This window comes from Dendrobates tinctorius, unplaced genomic scaffold (assembly GCF_039654945.1).
Source record: "Dendrobates tinctorius isolate UK_male_01 unplaced genomic scaffold, ASM3965494v1 ptg000069l, whole genome shotgun sequence".
Taxonomy (NCBI): domain Eukaryota; kingdom Metazoa; phylum Chordata; class Amphibia; order Anura; family Dendrobatidae; genus Dendrobates; species Dendrobates tinctorius.
In genome coordinates, this window is record NW_027361737.1 from 28,857,724 (window position 1) to 28,877,228 (window position 19,505).

A 19,505-nucleotide genomic window follows, 5' to 3' on the forward strand; every position below is an offset into this window, starting at 1 on the left:
AATTATTTCTGGCTTAGGGGACTTTATGAAAAACCTTGTTCTTATCTGGACTATTTTTTACAGCCCATGGTCCAAGTTTTGGAGTCATATGTTCGAGATTCGTCACATCTGATACTTCTATTGAAGATACTGGAGATACCTGACAATGCCATTTTGGTCACCCTTGATGTGGAGGCACTGTATACAAACATCGATCACAAACTAGGTATGGGGGCAATTTCCTATTTTTTAGAACGTCAATCTACAGGAGATAGATGTCATGATGCTTTTATTCTAGAATTATTAAGATTTGTTTTGGAGAAAAATTATTTTGTTTTCGATAGGGCCTATTACAAACAGGTCTCTGGGACCGCCATGGGGGCTAAATGTGCACCCTCCTATGCAAACCTCTTTATGGGGTGGTGGGAGGAGAGAGACACATGTACAGAAGAAGGTTAATTTCTCCAAGTTTGTGATCAATTGGCATCGATACATCGATGATATCGCTATAATTTGGTCTGGTACTTCAGAACAATTAAAGAGCTTTATTGAAGATTTGAATAAAAATTGTTGGAATATCAGACTAAAGGCCCTTTTACATTTAGCGATGCACCAGCGATCCGACCAGCGATCCGACCCTGTCAGGATCGCTGGTGCATCGCTAAATGATCGCTAGTGAGCTTTCATACAGAAAGATCTCACAGCGATGCAGCAGCGATGCAGCAGCGACGCAGCGCACGATACTCACCTTTCACACACAGCGATGAAGACGTCCTCCCGCCCGCCTCCACGCGTCGCTCGTCGTCACAGCAGGAAGTCTCAGCAGGAAGCGCCCAACGAGAAATGGAGCCGGGCATTCTCGCGCGATCAGCGATGGACAGCGGGGAGCCGGTCGTTGGTAAGTATCACACATAGCGATGTCGCTAGCAATATCGCTATAACGTCACAAAACCAGTGACGTTTTAGCGATATTGCTAGCGATATCGCTTAGTGTAAAACCCCCTTAACATCTTCCATCTCTTCCAGCTCAGTTGGATTGCCTGTTTAACCCTGACCTAGGTTAACTGTTCCCTCACTATGCATATATGCCATTTCTGTTCTCTAGGCTCAATGAGCATTATACATGGTGCTTATTAGGTTTTATATTTATGTAGATCATTCTTTTGAGAACAGAGGCTGCATCTTTCCCTCAGTTATCCATACATGGTATTATGCTAGCAGCATGTTTATGTGATATTTTTTCTTATGCAATATTAATTATAAGCGGCCAGTGGTCATAGCGTTATTATATTATTATTATTATACACTGAATATGGCATTTTGACCTTTGCTGGAGTTTTCATGTATTACCCTTGGAGGGTTTTTAAATGTTTTTAATTGTGTGGTGTTTTCTGGCTTTTGTTAACAATAAAAATTATAAATTCCTTGAATTCATTTGCATCCTGTGTGGTGATCCTTCTTTTATGCATGGCCTCTTCTTTTTGTATACTAGTTCCTCATATTTCATGCATAAGTGATCCCCAGTGATTATATATTGTATCTAGTATTATCTGGATGGTGCCCACTTCATTCTGTTCTATTTGCATCGTTATTTCGCTTTAGTTACCATATTATCAATCACAATTTGGTAGAGTTGCATTGTTAAAATTAATCTGTTGTAGCTCTGGGCTTTTGTTACTTGTCTTTCCATAGAATGGAGGACTGGGTGATGGCTTTATTTGGCATGGTTGATGGCGGTCGAGTCCATTTAAGCTGTCAAATGGCCTTGTTGGTGTCAGTTTAGGAGTCAGGTGGAAGTTGCAGGCAAGTTAAGGTGGACTCATTTTAACTAATAGAGGAAGTAAAACCTCATGTTGGTGAACAGGCTCGGCTTCGGTGGCCAGCCACAAGGATGTTGTAGTGGTAACGTCAATCAGGGGCGGGCACGGTGGTTAAGTACAGGAGTGAGGATAATAAGGGCATTGGTGCCCTGAAAGTTTACTGGCTCTGCTTGAATGGCCCCCAGTGCGTGCCGCCCCTTTATGGCTGTCTGGCCTGGTTCTGTATGTCAGACAGCTGGGGTATCACAGTACTCGTGAATCCCAATGTACCAGCACTTCAACTGACTGCTACGGTGATTATTTTAATCCTGTGATTTAAATAAAGCTGTGGCCATTTTGACAACCAAAATAGTGTGTTTTGTGTATTTATTCTAGTGTCTGGGTTTACTGCAGTTATGGTTGTTTTAAGATGGAGTGGGGATCCGTCCCATATCCAAACGTCATGATTGCGCTGTTGAAAGTTAGCGTTGTACAGCTGCGACATCACAAAATAATGGGGACATATTACAGCCCCTCAGGTACTGTGACAAGCAAGTCCCAAAAAGTTGGAACCAGTTTGATTTTTTTGAGACTATCTTGTTGCAGTCGTGGTTTGCAATATGACCGCATTCACATGCAATGTAGATGCTGGACAGAGCGAAGTTTGCTCATATGACTTGAGTGCAGTCTGATTTATGCAGACTCACACAATGGAAAAGATAGAAAAATTTTCTTCTCCATCTTCTCCTTACCTTTGATAAGATTCTCTCCTCTAAAAGAATCGGATCGATTATGGTAATGACACTCCGATAAAACTCTGATCAGAGTGCCCGCTTAGTGTCAGCTGAGTCTCAGAGAAGAGAATCTTATCACAGGTGAGGAGAAAGTGAAGAACAAAATGTTTCTATCTTTTCCATTGTGTGAGACTGCGGAAAGCTTACTGCACTCGGATGTTATCCGATTGCAGTCTGATGCTTTCAATGCACCCATAGACTTGAATGGGTGGGTGGTATCCGATTTGCACAGCCACTCGCAGCATGCTGTGATTTTTTTTTCTCATGCCGAATTGGTATGAGAAAAAAAAACACTGATCACCACTACCCCATTGAATAACAATGGTCTGAGTACTATCCAATAAAACATCCAATAGCACTTGTCCAATGTATATGCTCTTGCAGTTGGTCTTGGATAGGACTGAGCTGTAATACCATAATCATAGACTGGGAACAAATGATTTGAATCCCCCAGATCTTTCCACTTTTAGAACAGAGGGATTTTTAATCTAGAATTTACGAAAGGAGCGTGCATTCCAATATGCTCTACTCTAAAGCTGACCGGTTGGCTAGGTTTGGCCATCTTCAGTGCCGCTAAGCTCCTCCGTTGCTGCAGAGGCAAAGTTAGCTCTGCTAGCAGTGTCAGAGAGCACTGAATTGGGGTCAATGATTTTCACTGGTCTGAACTGTCAATCATGCAGAAGAGCACCAACCAAACCACCCCTCTTCTTCCCCACAAGCGCAGAGACTCCTACAGGAGAAATTGAGAAAACCCTTTTAACTCCTAAGAGCTTTTTACAATATATTTGGAATGGAGACTCCAGTACATGGAGCTTGGCGTGTTCTCATGCTACCGATATGCTCCAGATTTTCATTCCATTCAGATTTTCAGGGCAGAAAACCTGTCGTGAGTTACAGCAGCAAGTAAAGTGCAGAAAATTTTACCAAATGGCCGCAAAAAACCTTCTCGGATCACCGCTTTTCCCTGTTATAACAAATAGCAGGGAAAAAATGGCGATCCGCAAATACGGGGTACCGCAAAAACATTTTTTCACGGCCGCAAATTTGGCCCTCATGGCCATATGGAGCACGGCCCTCCTAATTTTTGCGGCCCCATTTTGCAGCCCCATAGAAATGCATTGGAGCCGCAAAAACGGCCAGCAAAAGCACGGCAAGTGTAAAACAAGCCTTAGAATAGGAAACCAAACCAGAAACTCCATTTGCTGACGCATCTTTTGCAGTTTTTGCCCTTCATACGTGCAAAGCAGGAAAACCGGCTGGCTGGGAAGTCTGCATGGCCTATACGTCTCACTATGCGAACTTGGTGTTCTCCACAAAGAAAAACTTTAACCCTAAGGCTGGAGTCACACCAGTGTATAGCATCCGATGTAATATGCTAATGACCCCCGGCTCCAGCTCTGCTGCAAGCGGGTGCCGAGTGTCCGTGCTCTGTGGTCCGATCCTCTCGCAGGATAGGAGCACAGCTGCAGAAGAGACGGAGAAAGTAATTTCTTCATTTCATCTCCTCTGCTGCCGGCGTATGTCGCAATGCACTCGGGTGATATCCGAGTGCAGTGCAATGTTTCATTTGCTCCCATAGATTTGTATGGGTGTGAGTGAGCCGCGTCATGCTGCCAATTGCACCATGCTGCGATTGTTCTTTCATGCCGAATCGGCATGAGAAAATAATGGCAGATCTGAGCTGCCCCACAGTATAACACTGGGTAGGGTGATATGTGATGTTTTATCGCAGAGCACTTGGCCGGGTTAAACAGCAGTGTGACTCCAGCCTTAGAATTTATACTGTAGGTCATTTGTAAATTTGTTCCAAATTTCCCCATTGAGTTCAATACAGAAGCTTAAACTGGCAACAAACCCCATTTTTTGCCACCTGCTGCTCATTCTCGTCAAGAGGGTAGCGCAATACAGGGGAGAACTCATAGACTGCCACTCAGTACTAATCATGTGGAATGTCAGAGTTGAGTGAGTTTGCAGCAAAAGACTCACTAGTCCTCCTGCAGTGCCACTCTCTAGACTGGAAGGAGCAGCATTCAGTTGTTTGCAAAGTCTTTTTTCTTATTCATACAAAAGCTATAGTCACACATCCGTTTTTCTCTTCCGCATGTGTGGTCAGTTCGAGGCCACTGGAGCAGAACCTGGTGAACTTCCTCCTACCTGCTGGTATCACTGGAACCTATTCTGATTAGTAGCCTGGTTTGAATTCATGCATGTGTAATGCCACAACGATGCTATCACGTGAGGCCTACAAATGAGAAGAGGTTCAGGGATGTTGTCAGGTAGGAGGAGGTTTGCAGGGCGGTGGTCTGATGGCCACAGACTAAGGACATCCCCACTAGACCAGAATCCTGCCAAGTCTTTTCTTGCCTTACCTTTCCACCACATCTTCTCCATTCCAGCATGTAGAACCATCTCTTACTGCCTGGTCCCCATCACACAATCGCTCTGCCAATGTGGAATAAAATGTCCTGGAAGGCTTCATATATTTGATAAATTCACTGAAACAAAAAAAGACTGATCAAAGGGCGCAGCCATAAGTCAATGCACATATGGTCAGAAGGACACATCGCACGCCGCAGATCTGTAATCACACGCCGCAGATCTGTAATGTGCCAGCATCATGATAGTCTACTCAGCAGTGTGCACTTTTTCTATTTTGCACACTTTGCATTTTGTCATGTCCTATTTTTTGCTGTTGTAATAAAATTGGATCTGAGAAAGTAAATAAATGTGAAAGCAGAAAAAAAATGGAAAAGGGAACAGCGGTCAGAAAAAGAAAATGAGTTAAGAAAACGCTAAGGTTTCAAGCACACAGACACTCAACAATCCTGCTTTCTGTACTATGGACCTCAAATCTGTACCTTATTATAGAGATCATAGATCATATGGAGCACTGAATTTGATAGACAAAACCTTCGATTTATCATTTGTGTTATCTCAGACGAGTCACTTGTGCAAAAAAATGTAGTTTAATACCTTATTTAGTTCCTTTGATTCTGCAGCTTTTTTCCATTTTGCGCTGCAACGTTCCATTGCAGAGATATCCACAGTTTTGCTTTTGTCGCCCAGTATGTGAAATCTCTACTTGTACTGCAACTGGCCTTTTCTACAGTCTTCCCTGGGGGTGTTCACCTTTGCCCCTTCTTCCCAAGCAATGTCTATCACAGCTTGGCAGCTGATATAACAGTTTAGGAGGTAGGGGTGAAAGCACACATCCCCAGAGAAGACTATGAAGAAACACCCAGTTGTACTACAAGCTGAGATTTCACATACTGCGCTTCAAAAGAAATAAATATGAATATCACTGTAATGCAGTGACTCAGGGCAAAACATAAAGAAGCGGCAGAATCATTTAAGCTAAGGGACGTTTACAAGATGTTTTATTGTGCAAGTGACAGGTCACATTTGAGTAATTTCTTTTTTGTCTTGCGGTATTTGTTTACATCTTTTGTGACAAATTCTTTGAAATAATGTAGGTGGTTCATTAATTTTTTGCACAAAGTAAAAAATAATCTTGATTTTAGTCTTGAACTTTTTCAGTATTTTTTAGCACAAAAATTCACACATTTCGCAAAATGGTACAAAAATCACACCAAAAATATCAGGCATTTATAAAATCACACTGGGAGACACTGGGATAAATTTGCAAACATAACAAGAAGCAGACATAAAATAAAAAGCATAAAAAACAGCTGCAAATACAATAATGAATAAGGCCCAAAATATCTACTAAATGTGCATTACATTGGTAACATATGAAATAGTATGGCTCCTTACATTTCGAATCTCACATTACGGCTCCATACAACTCTGGGGTCATACAAGTGTATAATACAGTCAAGTACACAAATTGTTTATGGTAACTGTCCTATCTACAGCAGGGAAATATTCCTTAGGGTATGTTTCCACGGGCCGGATTACATCCGGATTAGCTGCGGACTGAACGCTGCGTACAGCTGCAGTGTTCAATCCGCAGCATCCAGATGTTATAGCATAGTGGAGGGGATTTTATGAAATCCCGTCTCCACTATGCGTGCGAACATGCATCCGGCGACCCTGCGTTTCTGGACATGCGGCGCGTCTTTTTAGACCGCAGCATGTCTGTTTACCTTGTAGCGATGCTCCGTCTCCGCAAGGTAAATAACACAGTCCTATGTATACGGTGTGGCGATTCCGGATGTGTTCAAAGAACACATCCGGAATCACCGCGCGTACAGAAGGGGGCCGCGCTTTGGGCGGAGTGGAGTTTCCGCTCCGTCCAAAGCGCAGACAATACGGCCCGTGGAGATGTACCCTTAGAACTTATTACTTAGCAATCATCTTTACATACTGTATAGCAACATGTTAGGTTACAGGCTGAACTCAATGGACTTATACCTTCAGCCTGAAAAACTATCAAACTGTATCAGTGCAGGTACATTTATAGTGTCAATGACATCATCCCTTTACTTGTCATATGATAGGAGGCCATAGAAGCCTACAGTTGCTGAAATATACACTCCTTAACACCAAGAAGCAAAAATTATGCTACAATCGTAATCACCCGATCAATAGACATGTTACTAATGTGCAAATTATGAAAAATGGAAACAAGTTTATCTAGTGTTAAGTATGTGTAGCACATGCAGAAATCCACGCACATACCCATCTTGGCTGCTATCAGTAAGGTTATTAATGATTGTCTGAGGAACATTCTGCCATGCAGAATACGCTTGGACAAATCATCAAGATCCGCTTCTGGCAGCTCCCGTTGCAATTGCCGACTAATGACATTCTAGATGTCCTTGATGGGAGACAAGTAGAGATAAGTGGCTCTTTTGAAATTCAAATTTGCTGATTTACCAAATTTTCTCAAACTGAGATTTACACTACATAAATTTGGGCAAATATCAATTCTGGATTTGCTAACCATAAAAGCTTATACTCTACAGGAGAGAGAAAGAGAGAACCCTGCTTACCATAATAGTTTACACTCTACAAGGAAGAGAGAGAGAAAGAACCCCACTGACCATAATAGCTTACATTCTATAGGAAAGAGAGAGAAAGAGAGAGAGGACACTCCTGACCATAAGAGCTTACACTCTACAGGAGAGAGCGAGGACCCCTCTGACCGTAAGAGTGTCATGATCCTGTTGGATGATGACAGTTAAAAGCACATGTAACCTTTTTTTTCCTAAGCTGTGTGCTTAAGTTTGGTTTTGCCCCCGGTGGCCATTAGGATTATTACACAGTGGTGTCTTTTGTTCTAGTTTGCCCCCGGTGGTGGTTAGCGTTATTACACGGAATCACTAACAGGTGTGATTCCTTTGGCTTAACTATAAAGATGTGTCATGTGCTCTCACTGGTGTTGGTGACAGTGGTCATTTCCAACCATCCTTGGTGGAGGAAGGAGCTAGAGAGAGTTCCTTGCAGCACAGTCAGAGCCCTGGTGTGGAAGGAGTCAGAGGGGATTTCCTTGCAGCTCTGACAGAGCTTGGTGGCAGCTATTCAGGAGGAAAGCTGCATTCTGGTGGTGGACTCTGTTGCTGGGAGCAAAAGCAACAGAGCAAAGCTAAGTGGTGTTTCCCTGTTTGTGCATTTCCTTTATGTGTGTTTCAGTGCAGTGGTGGGATTAGTCTCTGCACCAGCCATTTCACTAGAAAGGGGTAGGTGCAGGGCGAGCTAGGGTTTAAAGGTATCCAGATCGGCGCCCGGTGCGGAACCGGCCTAGGGACCGGTAGGAGTGTAGAGACACTGACTCAGGGGAGTGCAGGAGGTCTCCACGTCCCCGTTCCCTATTGCAGGGCCCACCATTGTAATTGTTTCCCTGGTATTTCCCCTTATTATTTAAATTCGCCCTGCTGGAGGCGGTGTATCCGGTTTCACGTGTATTTCTGAAATTCGCCTGCTGGAGGCGGTGTATCCGGCTGCACGTCTTAATATTTAAATTCGCCCTACTGGAGGCGGTGTATCCAGGGTTGCGTGTGTCATATAAATTCGCCCTGCGGAAGGCGGTGTGTCCAGTCACACGTTGATCGTTACAAAGAGCTTACACTCTACAGGAGAGAGAGATGACCCCACTGACCATACGAGCTTATACTCTACAGGAGAAAGAGGACGCCACTGACCATAAGCGCTTACACTCTACAGGAGAGAGAGCAAGGACCCCTTTGACCATAAGAGCTTACACTCTACAGGACAGAAAGAGGACCCTGCTGACCATAAGAGCTTACACTCTACAGGAGAGAGAGAGAGGATGCCTCTGACCATAAGAGCTTACACTCTACAGGAGAGAGCGAGGACCCCTCTGACCATAAGAGCTTACACTCTACAGGAGAGAGAGAGGACCCCAATGACCATACGAGTTTACACTCTACAGGACAGAAAGAGGACCCTGCTGATCATAAGAGCTTACACTCTACAGGAGAGAGAGAGGACCCCAATGACCATACGAGTTTACACTCTACAGGACAGAAAGAGGACCCTGCTGATCATAAGAGCTTACACTCTGTAGGAGAGAGAGGACCCCTCTGACCATAAGAGCTTATATTCTACATGAGAGACATACCTAGTGACTCCGGAGATGGAAAATTACTCCGCTTTACAAACCGTGCTCCACTGACCACCACGGTACAAGGTATGCTCCACTAGAAATCATAGCTGCAGAGCATTATGGAGAGGCTCACGTGACAATGCAAAATGACATTAGTCTGCTCTCTGATGCTTCAGCAGTGTGGGAAATGAATAGTTTTTATTTTGTAAGCTGAGTCTTAAAATGTTTGAATTCACATGAAATTGTGACCTTTATGAAATTCAACTTGCACTCGATCCTCTGTGGATCAATCCACTGATCTCTATAGACAACCCTGGAGTCGCTGCAGGCCATGGTAGCATGTTTAGGCCATCCAGGCTGCTCACAGAGGCATGAGCAATATGCATCAATTCTTCATCATTTGCACATCATTAACATGTCTATGGATGCTGTGTTTCCCATAACTCCATGTCTTTTTCTTCTTGGTGTACACGGTTACTGGCCATCGGTTCAGGTGATGCCAGCAAAAAATCCCACCATACATTGACCAGTCTGCAAATCTAACAGTTCTCATTAGTTATTCCAGCAGAGGGCAGCACTGGGCCAAAGATTTCAAGACCTGCATTACATTGCTCTATCTGACATACAGTGAGCCAGCGCTGTGTAACTTTCTGTATTACAAAAGGTGCACATTTTTGCTCAAATATTTTGCAACGTTTTTTTTTAAGCTACAAAGAGCCCCTTTCTATGTAAACTCCCAACAAACGTCGACATATATTTTTTTTTTTTTGAGGGGGGGTATCTCTCATCAGTCTGAGACCAAGCCGTAAATGCCCTGATTTAAGGCACCAAAACATTGGTGAGTGCGGAGCGGATATAAGCAATCCACCACTGTGATACACACAGCGTACTCAATAACTCTCAGAACCAACATGACAGCGCTATTAAATGCCTGGAGAATTGAATATACGGGTAGAGTGCACACATTATATTTAGTAAAAACATGGATATCTCGTAATAAGACCTCCAATCCCAGTTTTCAAGGTGTCATTTCATTCAGCTTCCTATGACCTACATGCCCTTATAGACGGTTTAGGAGGGTTGATCCTACTGACAGATTCCCTTTAAACCATGACGAAACATTCACTCATCTATAAGGAATCATACTGGATGTGGCCAATTAAAGTTTTTTTCACCGAAAAAAAATGTGACCCCCAAATGATTGTACACATATAATAACAAAGTCATCAAGCTCTCACCCTCCCCAGGTCCAGCGCTGACTCTCCACCGCTGCTTCGGTCTCTGTGCAGTGGCTGCAGCTCTGGCGCCACAGCTACAGTGCACATCACCTCTGTAGCCAATCACTAAGCGCAGTGACTCTGCATTAGCTGCTGAGCTCAGTGATTGGACATGTGCACTGAAGTCTGCGACATCACTGCTGCAGCCGATCAACAAAAGCTGGAGCAGCACCAGAGAGCCCAATGTTGGAAACAGGAAGGAAAAGCGAGTAGAATTGTAAGGGTATCTACAGAATAGCACTTAAAATAAAAGCCCCCCATGTCTGCCGGTGACTTCCTGGCCTCCTGTGGTGACTTTTTTCATGTGAAATGAAAAAAGAAGAAATATGCAGCACTCACCAATATAGCTGAAAACTGTGAGTCTTTATTTCACATGAATTCCATCAATAGATATGTGGACATGCAGGATGTTAGAGGAATGCTAGGGGAGGAAGGTGCCGGACAACGGCCTTTTCACGATTACTCGCTTCTACGGGTCCACGTAGGAACGCTACAGCCTTAGATTGTTAACATTGCATTTGTACTGTAGATTCAAGGGGAAACTGTCACATCAGATAACGCTCTCAACCGGCAGATCTGGAGTTAGTCTTCAGGTTAATAGTGTTAGAAAGGTGCCCGGCCACCATAGTACAGAAAGTGGGGAGAAAATGAACTATATTCCACCCGCTGGCTTTCAGTCATACAGGCGTGCTGGCACAGGTACAATTCCTGCTTAATATACTGAAAGCGGCGCCTGTAAGTACGCCCAGTCACTATGACTGACAGCCGGGTCTACACTGATGCATTGCTGGGCTGGTAGTCCGTCAAAGTGCCCTCCTGTGATTACAGCCGCCACTGACAGTATAGCGACCAGTGACTGTAGCCGCACCGGCACACATTTTTCCCCTGATTTGATACTTTCAGTACAGCAACCAGACACCTTTCGAACGCTATTAACCAATCTGCAGATTAACCCTACATCTACAGGTTAGCCAACGTGAAAGGTGCCCTTTAAGCCACCCCCATTCATGTCTAATGGGAATATCAGAAATAAAAACCAATATGCAAGTGAAACTGACATGGAGTGGGGTTGAAAAATTTGCAAGTCAATTTCCGATCTGAAAATAAAAGCAGCGTGTGCTTGAGGTTTGACAACTTTGCTCCATTTTGCTAATATTGTATTCCGCTGATCCAAAAATGTATACTGCTTATACAAAAATAGAAATTCCTTAAAATATCAAGCTCTGTCCTTTTGCCATTGCAGAAAATGTATGCACTTCACAGCACCCGGCACCAGGGAACAGCGCGAACAGTACCACTGATTCCCAGGCGCCGGTACGTGTCACATTGATGACACACGTATATCATTTGTATGTTATCTGTGTGCATGTGTGCTGGACGTTTTGCGGCCCTTGCTGCTGTTAAAAACGGACATGTCTGCGTGTTATGCCCATAGACACATGGTCCGTGGAAGCACACTGATATGTACACAGACCCATTCACTTGAGTGGGTCTATGTGTGCAAGTGTCTCCGGTATGTGTGTAAACTTTCAGTAAGTTTTTGTTATGGAAACTGAGAGCTGCATGATTTTTGGACAGAGAGCCTGATTGCAGTGATGGGTCACTTAGGTTATGTTCACACTGCATTTTTGATGTGTTTTTTTCCTCAAGCAAAACCTACTCTCTTGGCAGTAAAGAAGCAACCTTAAGAAAAAAACAGGTTTTACTGAGTGTTTGCCACATTTTTTGCTGAGTTTTTGCTACATTTTTGGTGCATTTTTTACTGCGTTTTTGTCAGGGTACATTTATCTCTTCTGCATGCTGATAAAGTTTAGTGCTTAAAAAATAATCTGATTCAACTTCATCAGGTTTTGGCACCAAAAACGCAGCAAAACCTGATATCTGCATTTTTGCAGCATTTTGCAGTGGGTTTTTTTGCACCACCGATTGTGAAAATCACTGCAAAACCCCTTTTGCTCATACTGTGAAATGCAGCTGAAAATTGCATAAAAAATCTGCCAAAACGCAACATGTGAATATAGCCTTTCTGTGCTGCAGGGTGCCGGTTAGATAGAATCCTTTTTTTCTCTTCTGTAAATGTAGCAGTGCTCAAAAGGCTGAGCTGTGTATATCCTCATCCACACCCCTGATTGGCAGCTTACTGACAATATACAGTGGACACAGGAAGCTGCCAATCAGTAGTAGGGGGTGAGGTTACACATTAGGGGGTGGGGATATACATTAGCCTGACTGGTCTGCGTGTGAGATGTAGTCCTCTAATGATAATCTCCTGTTGAACACTGCTTATATTGAAACTACAGCACACAACCTAGTAAGTGACACATCCCTGGAATCAGGGTGTCTGCTCCTACGTTCTGCTGTTCTCAGATCTAATAGCAGAAAGCCTCTAACAGATTCTCTTTAAGGGAAAGTTGCCAGTGTAATTGTAAAATCGATATTCTAATCGTAAGGTGCCGCATATTCTAATTAGTTTAACTAGTCGGATGGCGATATCATTCCCAGCCGATGTCACGCCCACAGAGGCACGGTGCTGGTGTCTGTAGTGCTTCTCTAAATTGATCTGCCTATGGGCACTGTCCTGGCATCACACTGGACAGACCTGAAGTCTGATCAACAAAGTGCTGCAGCAGCGCAGCACAGAGAGAAGCGCTCGGTGGCTCAGACGTGGGGTGTGCACAGTGTTACCCCAGTGCAGTGCCCATAGGCAGGAGAGCACTGTGTATTCACACTCAGGTTTCCTCCTGGGATCTAGACCCAGGGGAATATATTCTTTGTACAGAACAGACTCTTGCTTAATTAATAGCAAGGGAGAAATAATACACTGGATGATGGAGTTTCTAGTGGTTTTCCCTGCTGTGCAGTGCCTGAAGACAACTCACATCACTATACCCTGCTCTCCCTGCGATCAGCGCTAGCAGGGGATTGTGTTGATAGCTGTACTGTTAACAGTGACAGCAGATGGCAGCTGTTGGGGCTACTACTCCCATCAGCCTACACCTACTGCCGCTATAAATAGCGAGAGCAGGCGACGGCTGAAGGGAGTTTTCATCAACTGCCGCCTGCGCTGTAAATAAATAAAAATAATAATATGGAGTTCCCCTGTATTTTTTATAACCAGCCAGGCAAAACTGACAGCTGTGGGCTGCAACCCGCATTAAAAAATATAGCGTGGGGACGCCTCTATTCTTGATAACCAACCTTGCTAAAGCTGGCAGCTGAGGGTTGCAGCTCGCAGCTGTCAGTTTTGCCTGGCTGGTTATCAAATATACAGGGGAACCCCACATTATTATTTTTATTTATTTATAGCGCGGGCAGCGGCTGATGAATACTCTCATAAGCCGCCACCTGCTCTCACTGTTATGAGTTGAATAAAACTCTCAACATACTCAGCTACTAGCACTGATCGCAACGTGAGCAGAGATGAATGATAAGAGTTGTCTTCAGCACCCGGCGCTGTAAACTGTACTGCTGATTCCCAGACGCCGGTCCTTGTGATACGGATGCGGCATAGGGGAGGCACATGGTTACATGCGTACACACGGACATGGATATCGCCGGTACTGGTTTGTCCAGTACCGGAAATATCAGGATGTGTGAAAGAGCCCTTACACAGTGAACGCAGCACTGTAATTAGTTCACAGGAGACCTCTAAAGGCAAGGATTATCACACCCTATTTTAAATAGGCACTGGGGGAACATACTGCACATGACATGACATCAGCACCTGCAATTTTGTCTACAAAGCTTGAATAGGAGTACATCACTGGAGTGAACAGAAAGGACACATACAAGCCAGGAAGAAGAGGCACATTCAAAGGTGCATAGCTAAAAGCTTGTTGGCTCTGGCATAAAAGTTGATCCTAGTTGATTGCACCTGTTTCCATTTAGCTATACTTCATAGACATACTGTATCATGGTCCCTACAATACTCTGGGCCCTAATCTACCTCCATGTGGCTCAGATTTTATATGGGGGTATAGAGAATTCTTAACTAAATATAACTGAGTATAAAGAAAAGATAATGGCTGCTCCATTAAAAGCCATATTAAGGTATGCTAAGGAAAAATTTCCAAACCTCGGACCTAACTCCAAAACTAATTCACATCCCTGATCAGAATGCAAAATTAATTCACACACATTTCCAAAAATAAATGGGCAACAGTGAGGGCTGTTGAGTCACAGTCATGGAGTCGGAGTCGGTATAAAATGGACGGTCTCAGACTCGTTAAATTTATAATAAATTGGGTTCAGTAATTCAATGCAGGATGTGCTCTAATTTTTTTTCATAGGAATTTGGTAAAGTTATGAAATGTCCTATAAATGTCTGTTCTATTCCTAATCTAAGGATCTCGGCTTTTAGCTGAGATGAATCTGTGCTGCACTTTATGTACATGCTCAGTAGTGAGGCAGTGCTGTGGGGTCGGAGTCGTGGAGCCGAGAGTCAGGGAAAATGAGGAGTAGGAGGAGTTGGTGTTGGAGGCTTGGCTACCGACTCCACAGCCCTTTGTGACCCCCTAATCCTATGCCTAGTTCTTTCAAATTATGTTTTTATTCATTTATTTTAATATTTAAATGGTGATTTCCACATTGGATTGGAGACAAGTTTTTTTTTTTTACTTGAATGTATGTATTTGAGGCTAAAATTTATTTTTGCTATTGGGCTCCATTAAAAATGTTTCACCGTTCGGCTTTTACAGGCTTTTTATATTCTTGCTCATTCAAATTTGATATGGTCTGTGATCATAAATCAACTGAGACAAGCTCAGAAAAAAGTCAAGCGAACTATGTAGTATAGGAGACAGCAGGTATTCTGCGCTGCTGGTGTGGAATCAATAAGAGAACAAAATTAGGTGAGGATATTGACAGTGAGGTTTAATCTTAGCAAGTTTCAAAGCAAGACAACTTCTTCTTCAGGAGATTTCATGAGCTTGCTCATCTTCTCTCCAAATCACACCTCACCACATGTGCACTTGACCCCATCCCATCCCACCTCCTCCCCAACCTCGCCACCACTCTTATCCCATCTCTAACCCACCTCTTCAACCTATCATTAACTTCCGGTAACTTCCCTTCTGCTTTCAAACATGCTACAATCACGCCTATCCTCAAAAAGCCAACCCTTGACCCAACCGCTATGTCAAGCTATCGCTGCTCCCATTCGCTTCCAAACTCCTGGAGCAGCACGTCCTCCCATCTCTCATCTAACCTGCTCTTTGACAATCTACAATCTGGTTTCTGCCCCCATCACTCCACTGAGACAGCCCTGACCAAAATTACTAACGACCTACTTACAGCCAAAGCAAACGGACAATACTCTATATTCCTCCTTCTAGACATGTCCTCTGCCTTCGACACAGTTGACCACTGCCTCCTACTACAGATCCTCTCTTCCTTTCGCATCAAAGACCTTCCCCTATCCTGGATCTCCTCATACCTCTCCAACCGCACATTCAGCATCTCCCACACTACCTCCTCATCCCACCCTCTCTCTGTTGGAGTCCCCCAAGGCTATGTTCTAGGACCCCTGCTCTTCTCAATCTATACACTTGGCCTGGGGCAACTCATAAAGTCCCATGGATTTCAGTACCACCTTTATGCCGATGATTGTGCAAATTAATTGGGACAAAGCATTTTTTTAAGTAAAATCGTAAGTTGTTTACCAGTCAATGATTCAAAACAGTTTTAACTGCTTTGAACAGGCACTCACACCTGTTAATTTGCACAGCACTGTACCTCTCTGGCCCAGACATCACCTCTATTCTCTCCAAAATCCCAGAGTGTCTATCAGCCATATCCTCCTTCTCCTCCCGCTTCCTCAAACTCCTCCGGAGGTCTGCTGCCTCGGAGTAACCCTAGACTCTGCACTGTCCTTCAAACCACAAATCCACGCTCTCTCCACCTCCTGCCGCCTCCAGCTCAAAAATATTTCCAGAATCCGTCCCTTCCTTAACCCTCACTCTACTAAAATGCTTGTGCATGTCCTCATCATCTCCCGTCTCAACTACTGCAGCATCCTTTTCTGTGGCCTCCCTGCTAACACCCTCGCACCTATCCAGTCCATCTTTAACTCTGCAGCCCGACTAAATCATATCTCTCCTCGCTACTCCTCCGCTTCTCCCCTCTGCAAATCTCTTCACTGGCTCCCACTCCCTCAGCATATCCACTTCAAATTACTAATACTGACGTACAAGGCCGTCTATAACCTGTCTCCTCCATATATCTCTGAACTAATCTCCCGATATCTCCCTCACGTAATCTCCGATCCTCCCAAGACCTCCTTCTCTCCTCCACACTTATTCACTCCTCACCCAACCGCCTCCAAGACTTCTCCCGAATAGCCCCCACCCTCTGGAATTCTTTGCCCCAAAACGTCCGGCTATCAACCACACTCGGATCCTTCAGAGGGAACCTGAAAACCCATCTCTTCAGGAAAACCTACAGCCTGCAATGATCCCTGCTGCCCCCTCACCACTACTGGAGCTACCGCCTCACCATCACTGGAGCTGCTGCAACCCCCCAACCTACTGTCTCCTTCCCCACTATCCTGTAGAATGTAAGCCCGAAAAGGCAGGGTCCTCTCCCCCTCTATATCAATCTGTGATTGTTAGTTTGTTTACTGTAAGTGATATCTGTAATTTATATGTAACCCGATCTCATGTACAGCACCATGGAATCAATGGCGCTATATAAATAAATATTAATAATAATAATAATAATCTTTGTGGCTCTCCTGAAGAATTTGTAATACTTCCAAACGCGTTGAGATTAAACGGCATTGCCGGTATCTTTGCCCGATTCCAACTTCTTATTGATTCCAAGTATTAAGGTATACATCAAAAAAGAGTTTTTGCCACAAAGAACACCCCAGTAAGAAATCAGAAGCCTTTTGAAGGGAGAAAAAGAAGTGTTGAGGCGAAGAAGAAAAGGAGAGTGGTGGTCGTGGTGTATTCTCTAATGAGAGGAAGGGAGCCGCTACCTGCCGACCGGACATTACCTCGCGAGAAGTGTGCTCTTTTCCAGGTGCCAAATCAAAGATGTGTCTGATAGGGTAACAAGACTGACTCTTCAGTATTACAGACAACTACGCATGCCTGCTAATATACAGTACGTAGGAACAAATTAAATGGCAAAAAAGGACTTGGAAACTATATGCAGAGACTTTGAAGACCTAGGCTGGAAAGTCAAGAACCTGGGAGCACAGGTCTTCTTCTCATCCATCCTCCCAGTGGATGGACATGGACCAAAGAGATTGAGCAGGATTCTACAGGTGAACAACTGGCTACGTTGATGAACAACTGGCCACTCATCAGGAGAGCTTTAAACTAGAGGTAGGAAATGGTTGAGGAAGTAAAGATGCCTGATAATTTAGGAGGCAGTGATCATGCTATCTTCAAATTTTGTATTACAAGAGGAGGAAGACCAGCGAGGACCCAGACTTTAACAATGGACTTCAGAAAGGCAGATTTTAATGGACTCCAAAAGGGGGTAGTAAAGAAAGGTCCAATGGCTGGATGTTCTAAGGTACAGAAATGACCAAGAAGGATTGGAGATTTTGCTAAATGAAACTCTCACTGCACAATTGGTAAAAATCTTGAAAAGAAGAAAGAATTGGAAGCATTTAAAGAGACCAGAGTGGAAGAACATAGAACTTAATCACTTGTTAAAAAGGAAAAAAATAAACGTATTTTAAATGGAAAAAGGGGGGCATATCTAAAGAAGAATATTTTGCTGTTTGCAGGGAATGCAAGGCAAGAAATAGAAGATCTAAAGCCAGTAATGAATTGAGGCTTGCAAGGGAGACTAAAAGCAGTAAAAAGGATTTTGGGGTAATGTCAAAAGCAAAAGAAAAGTCAAAGATTCGATAAGATTTTTACAGGTTTAAAAGGGTGAAGTGGTGAAAAATATGTTGAGAAGGCCGAACTTTTAAATTCGTATTTTGCATCGGTGTTCTCTAAGAAAACAACTGTAACATCAACTGATTTTCACAGTGCCATCAAAGGAATAAAAGAATTTGCACTACCTATAAACAGAGAGATGATGAGTGAAAACTTAGCTAATTTTAATGAATTTAAATCTCCTGGTCAAGATAAATTACATCCTAGGGTGCTGAAAGAGTTTGTAGAGGAAATTGCAGAACCATTAGCCAGAATCTTTCAAAACTCCTAGAGAACAGGAGAAGTCCCAGAAGATTGGAGAATGGCAAATGTTTACCCTATCTTCAAAAAAGCAAAGAGGGCAGAGCCAGGAAATTACAGGCCAGTAAACCATACTTCTATACCAGGAAAGATCTTTGGACAAATTATTAAACAGCATGTATGTAAGTACTTCTATGATGGAATCACTGACTGGGTGTATCAGGGAAATGTGGTAGATAAAGTACATCTCAACTTCAGCAAAGCATTTAATAAAGTATCTCATACTATTTTTATTAAAAAAAATGACTAAGTATGTTATTGGCAAGGCTACGGTTAGGTGGATTCATAACTGTCTCAGTGATCGTACTCAAAAAGTGGTAACAAATGGTTGCACATCCAAATGGAAGTGTGTTTCAAGTGGGGTACCACAAGGCTCTGTATTGGCCTCAGTGTTGTTCAACATTTTTATAAATGATCTAGATAAGGAAACTGAAGGTAACTGATTAAATTTGCAGACGATGCAAAGCTAGGAGGGATAGTTAACACTAGAGAAGATAGAGAAAGGATTCCCAAGGATCTAGATAAGCTTGAACAATGGGCAATGTCTAATAGAATGGTATTTAACAGGGAGAAATGCAAGAAAAACTAAAATTACATATACAGAATGGGAGGAATAGAACTAAGCAACAGCACGTGTGAAAAAGTCATGGGTATACAAATAGATCACAGCCTTCACATGAGTCAACAACGTGATGCAGCAACAAAAAAGGCCAACACAGTTTTAGGATATATTAAGATAAGCATAGAGTCTAGATCACGTCAAGATATTATCACCCTTTACTCCTATTTGATCAGGCCACATCTGGAATACTGCGTCCAGACATTGAAAAACTGGAGCCAAGTTCAGAGAAGAGCTACCAGGATGGTGGAGCAGACTGCAAAGTATGTCCTACAACGAACGGTTAAAGGATCTGGGAATGTTTAGCTTTCGA

The 19,505-nt window shown here is 43.4% G+C and overlaps 1 protein-coding gene across 3 annotated transcripts in view; it reads right to left on the minus strand.

The window, feature by feature from the left end:
- Positions 1–19,505, minus strand: part of LOC141095321 (glypican-5-like) — a 442,719-nt gene that overhangs the window by 322,632 nt on the left and 100,582 nt on the right. For all 3 annotated transcript variants that reach the window (XM_073581289.1, XM_073581288.1, XM_073581290.1), the window contains one exon: positions 4,942–5,067. In XM_073581289.1, coding sequence (XP_073437390.1) covers positions 4,942–5,067 — 126 coding nt within the window. The remainder of the gene's footprint in view (positions 1–4,941; positions 5,068–19,505) is intronic.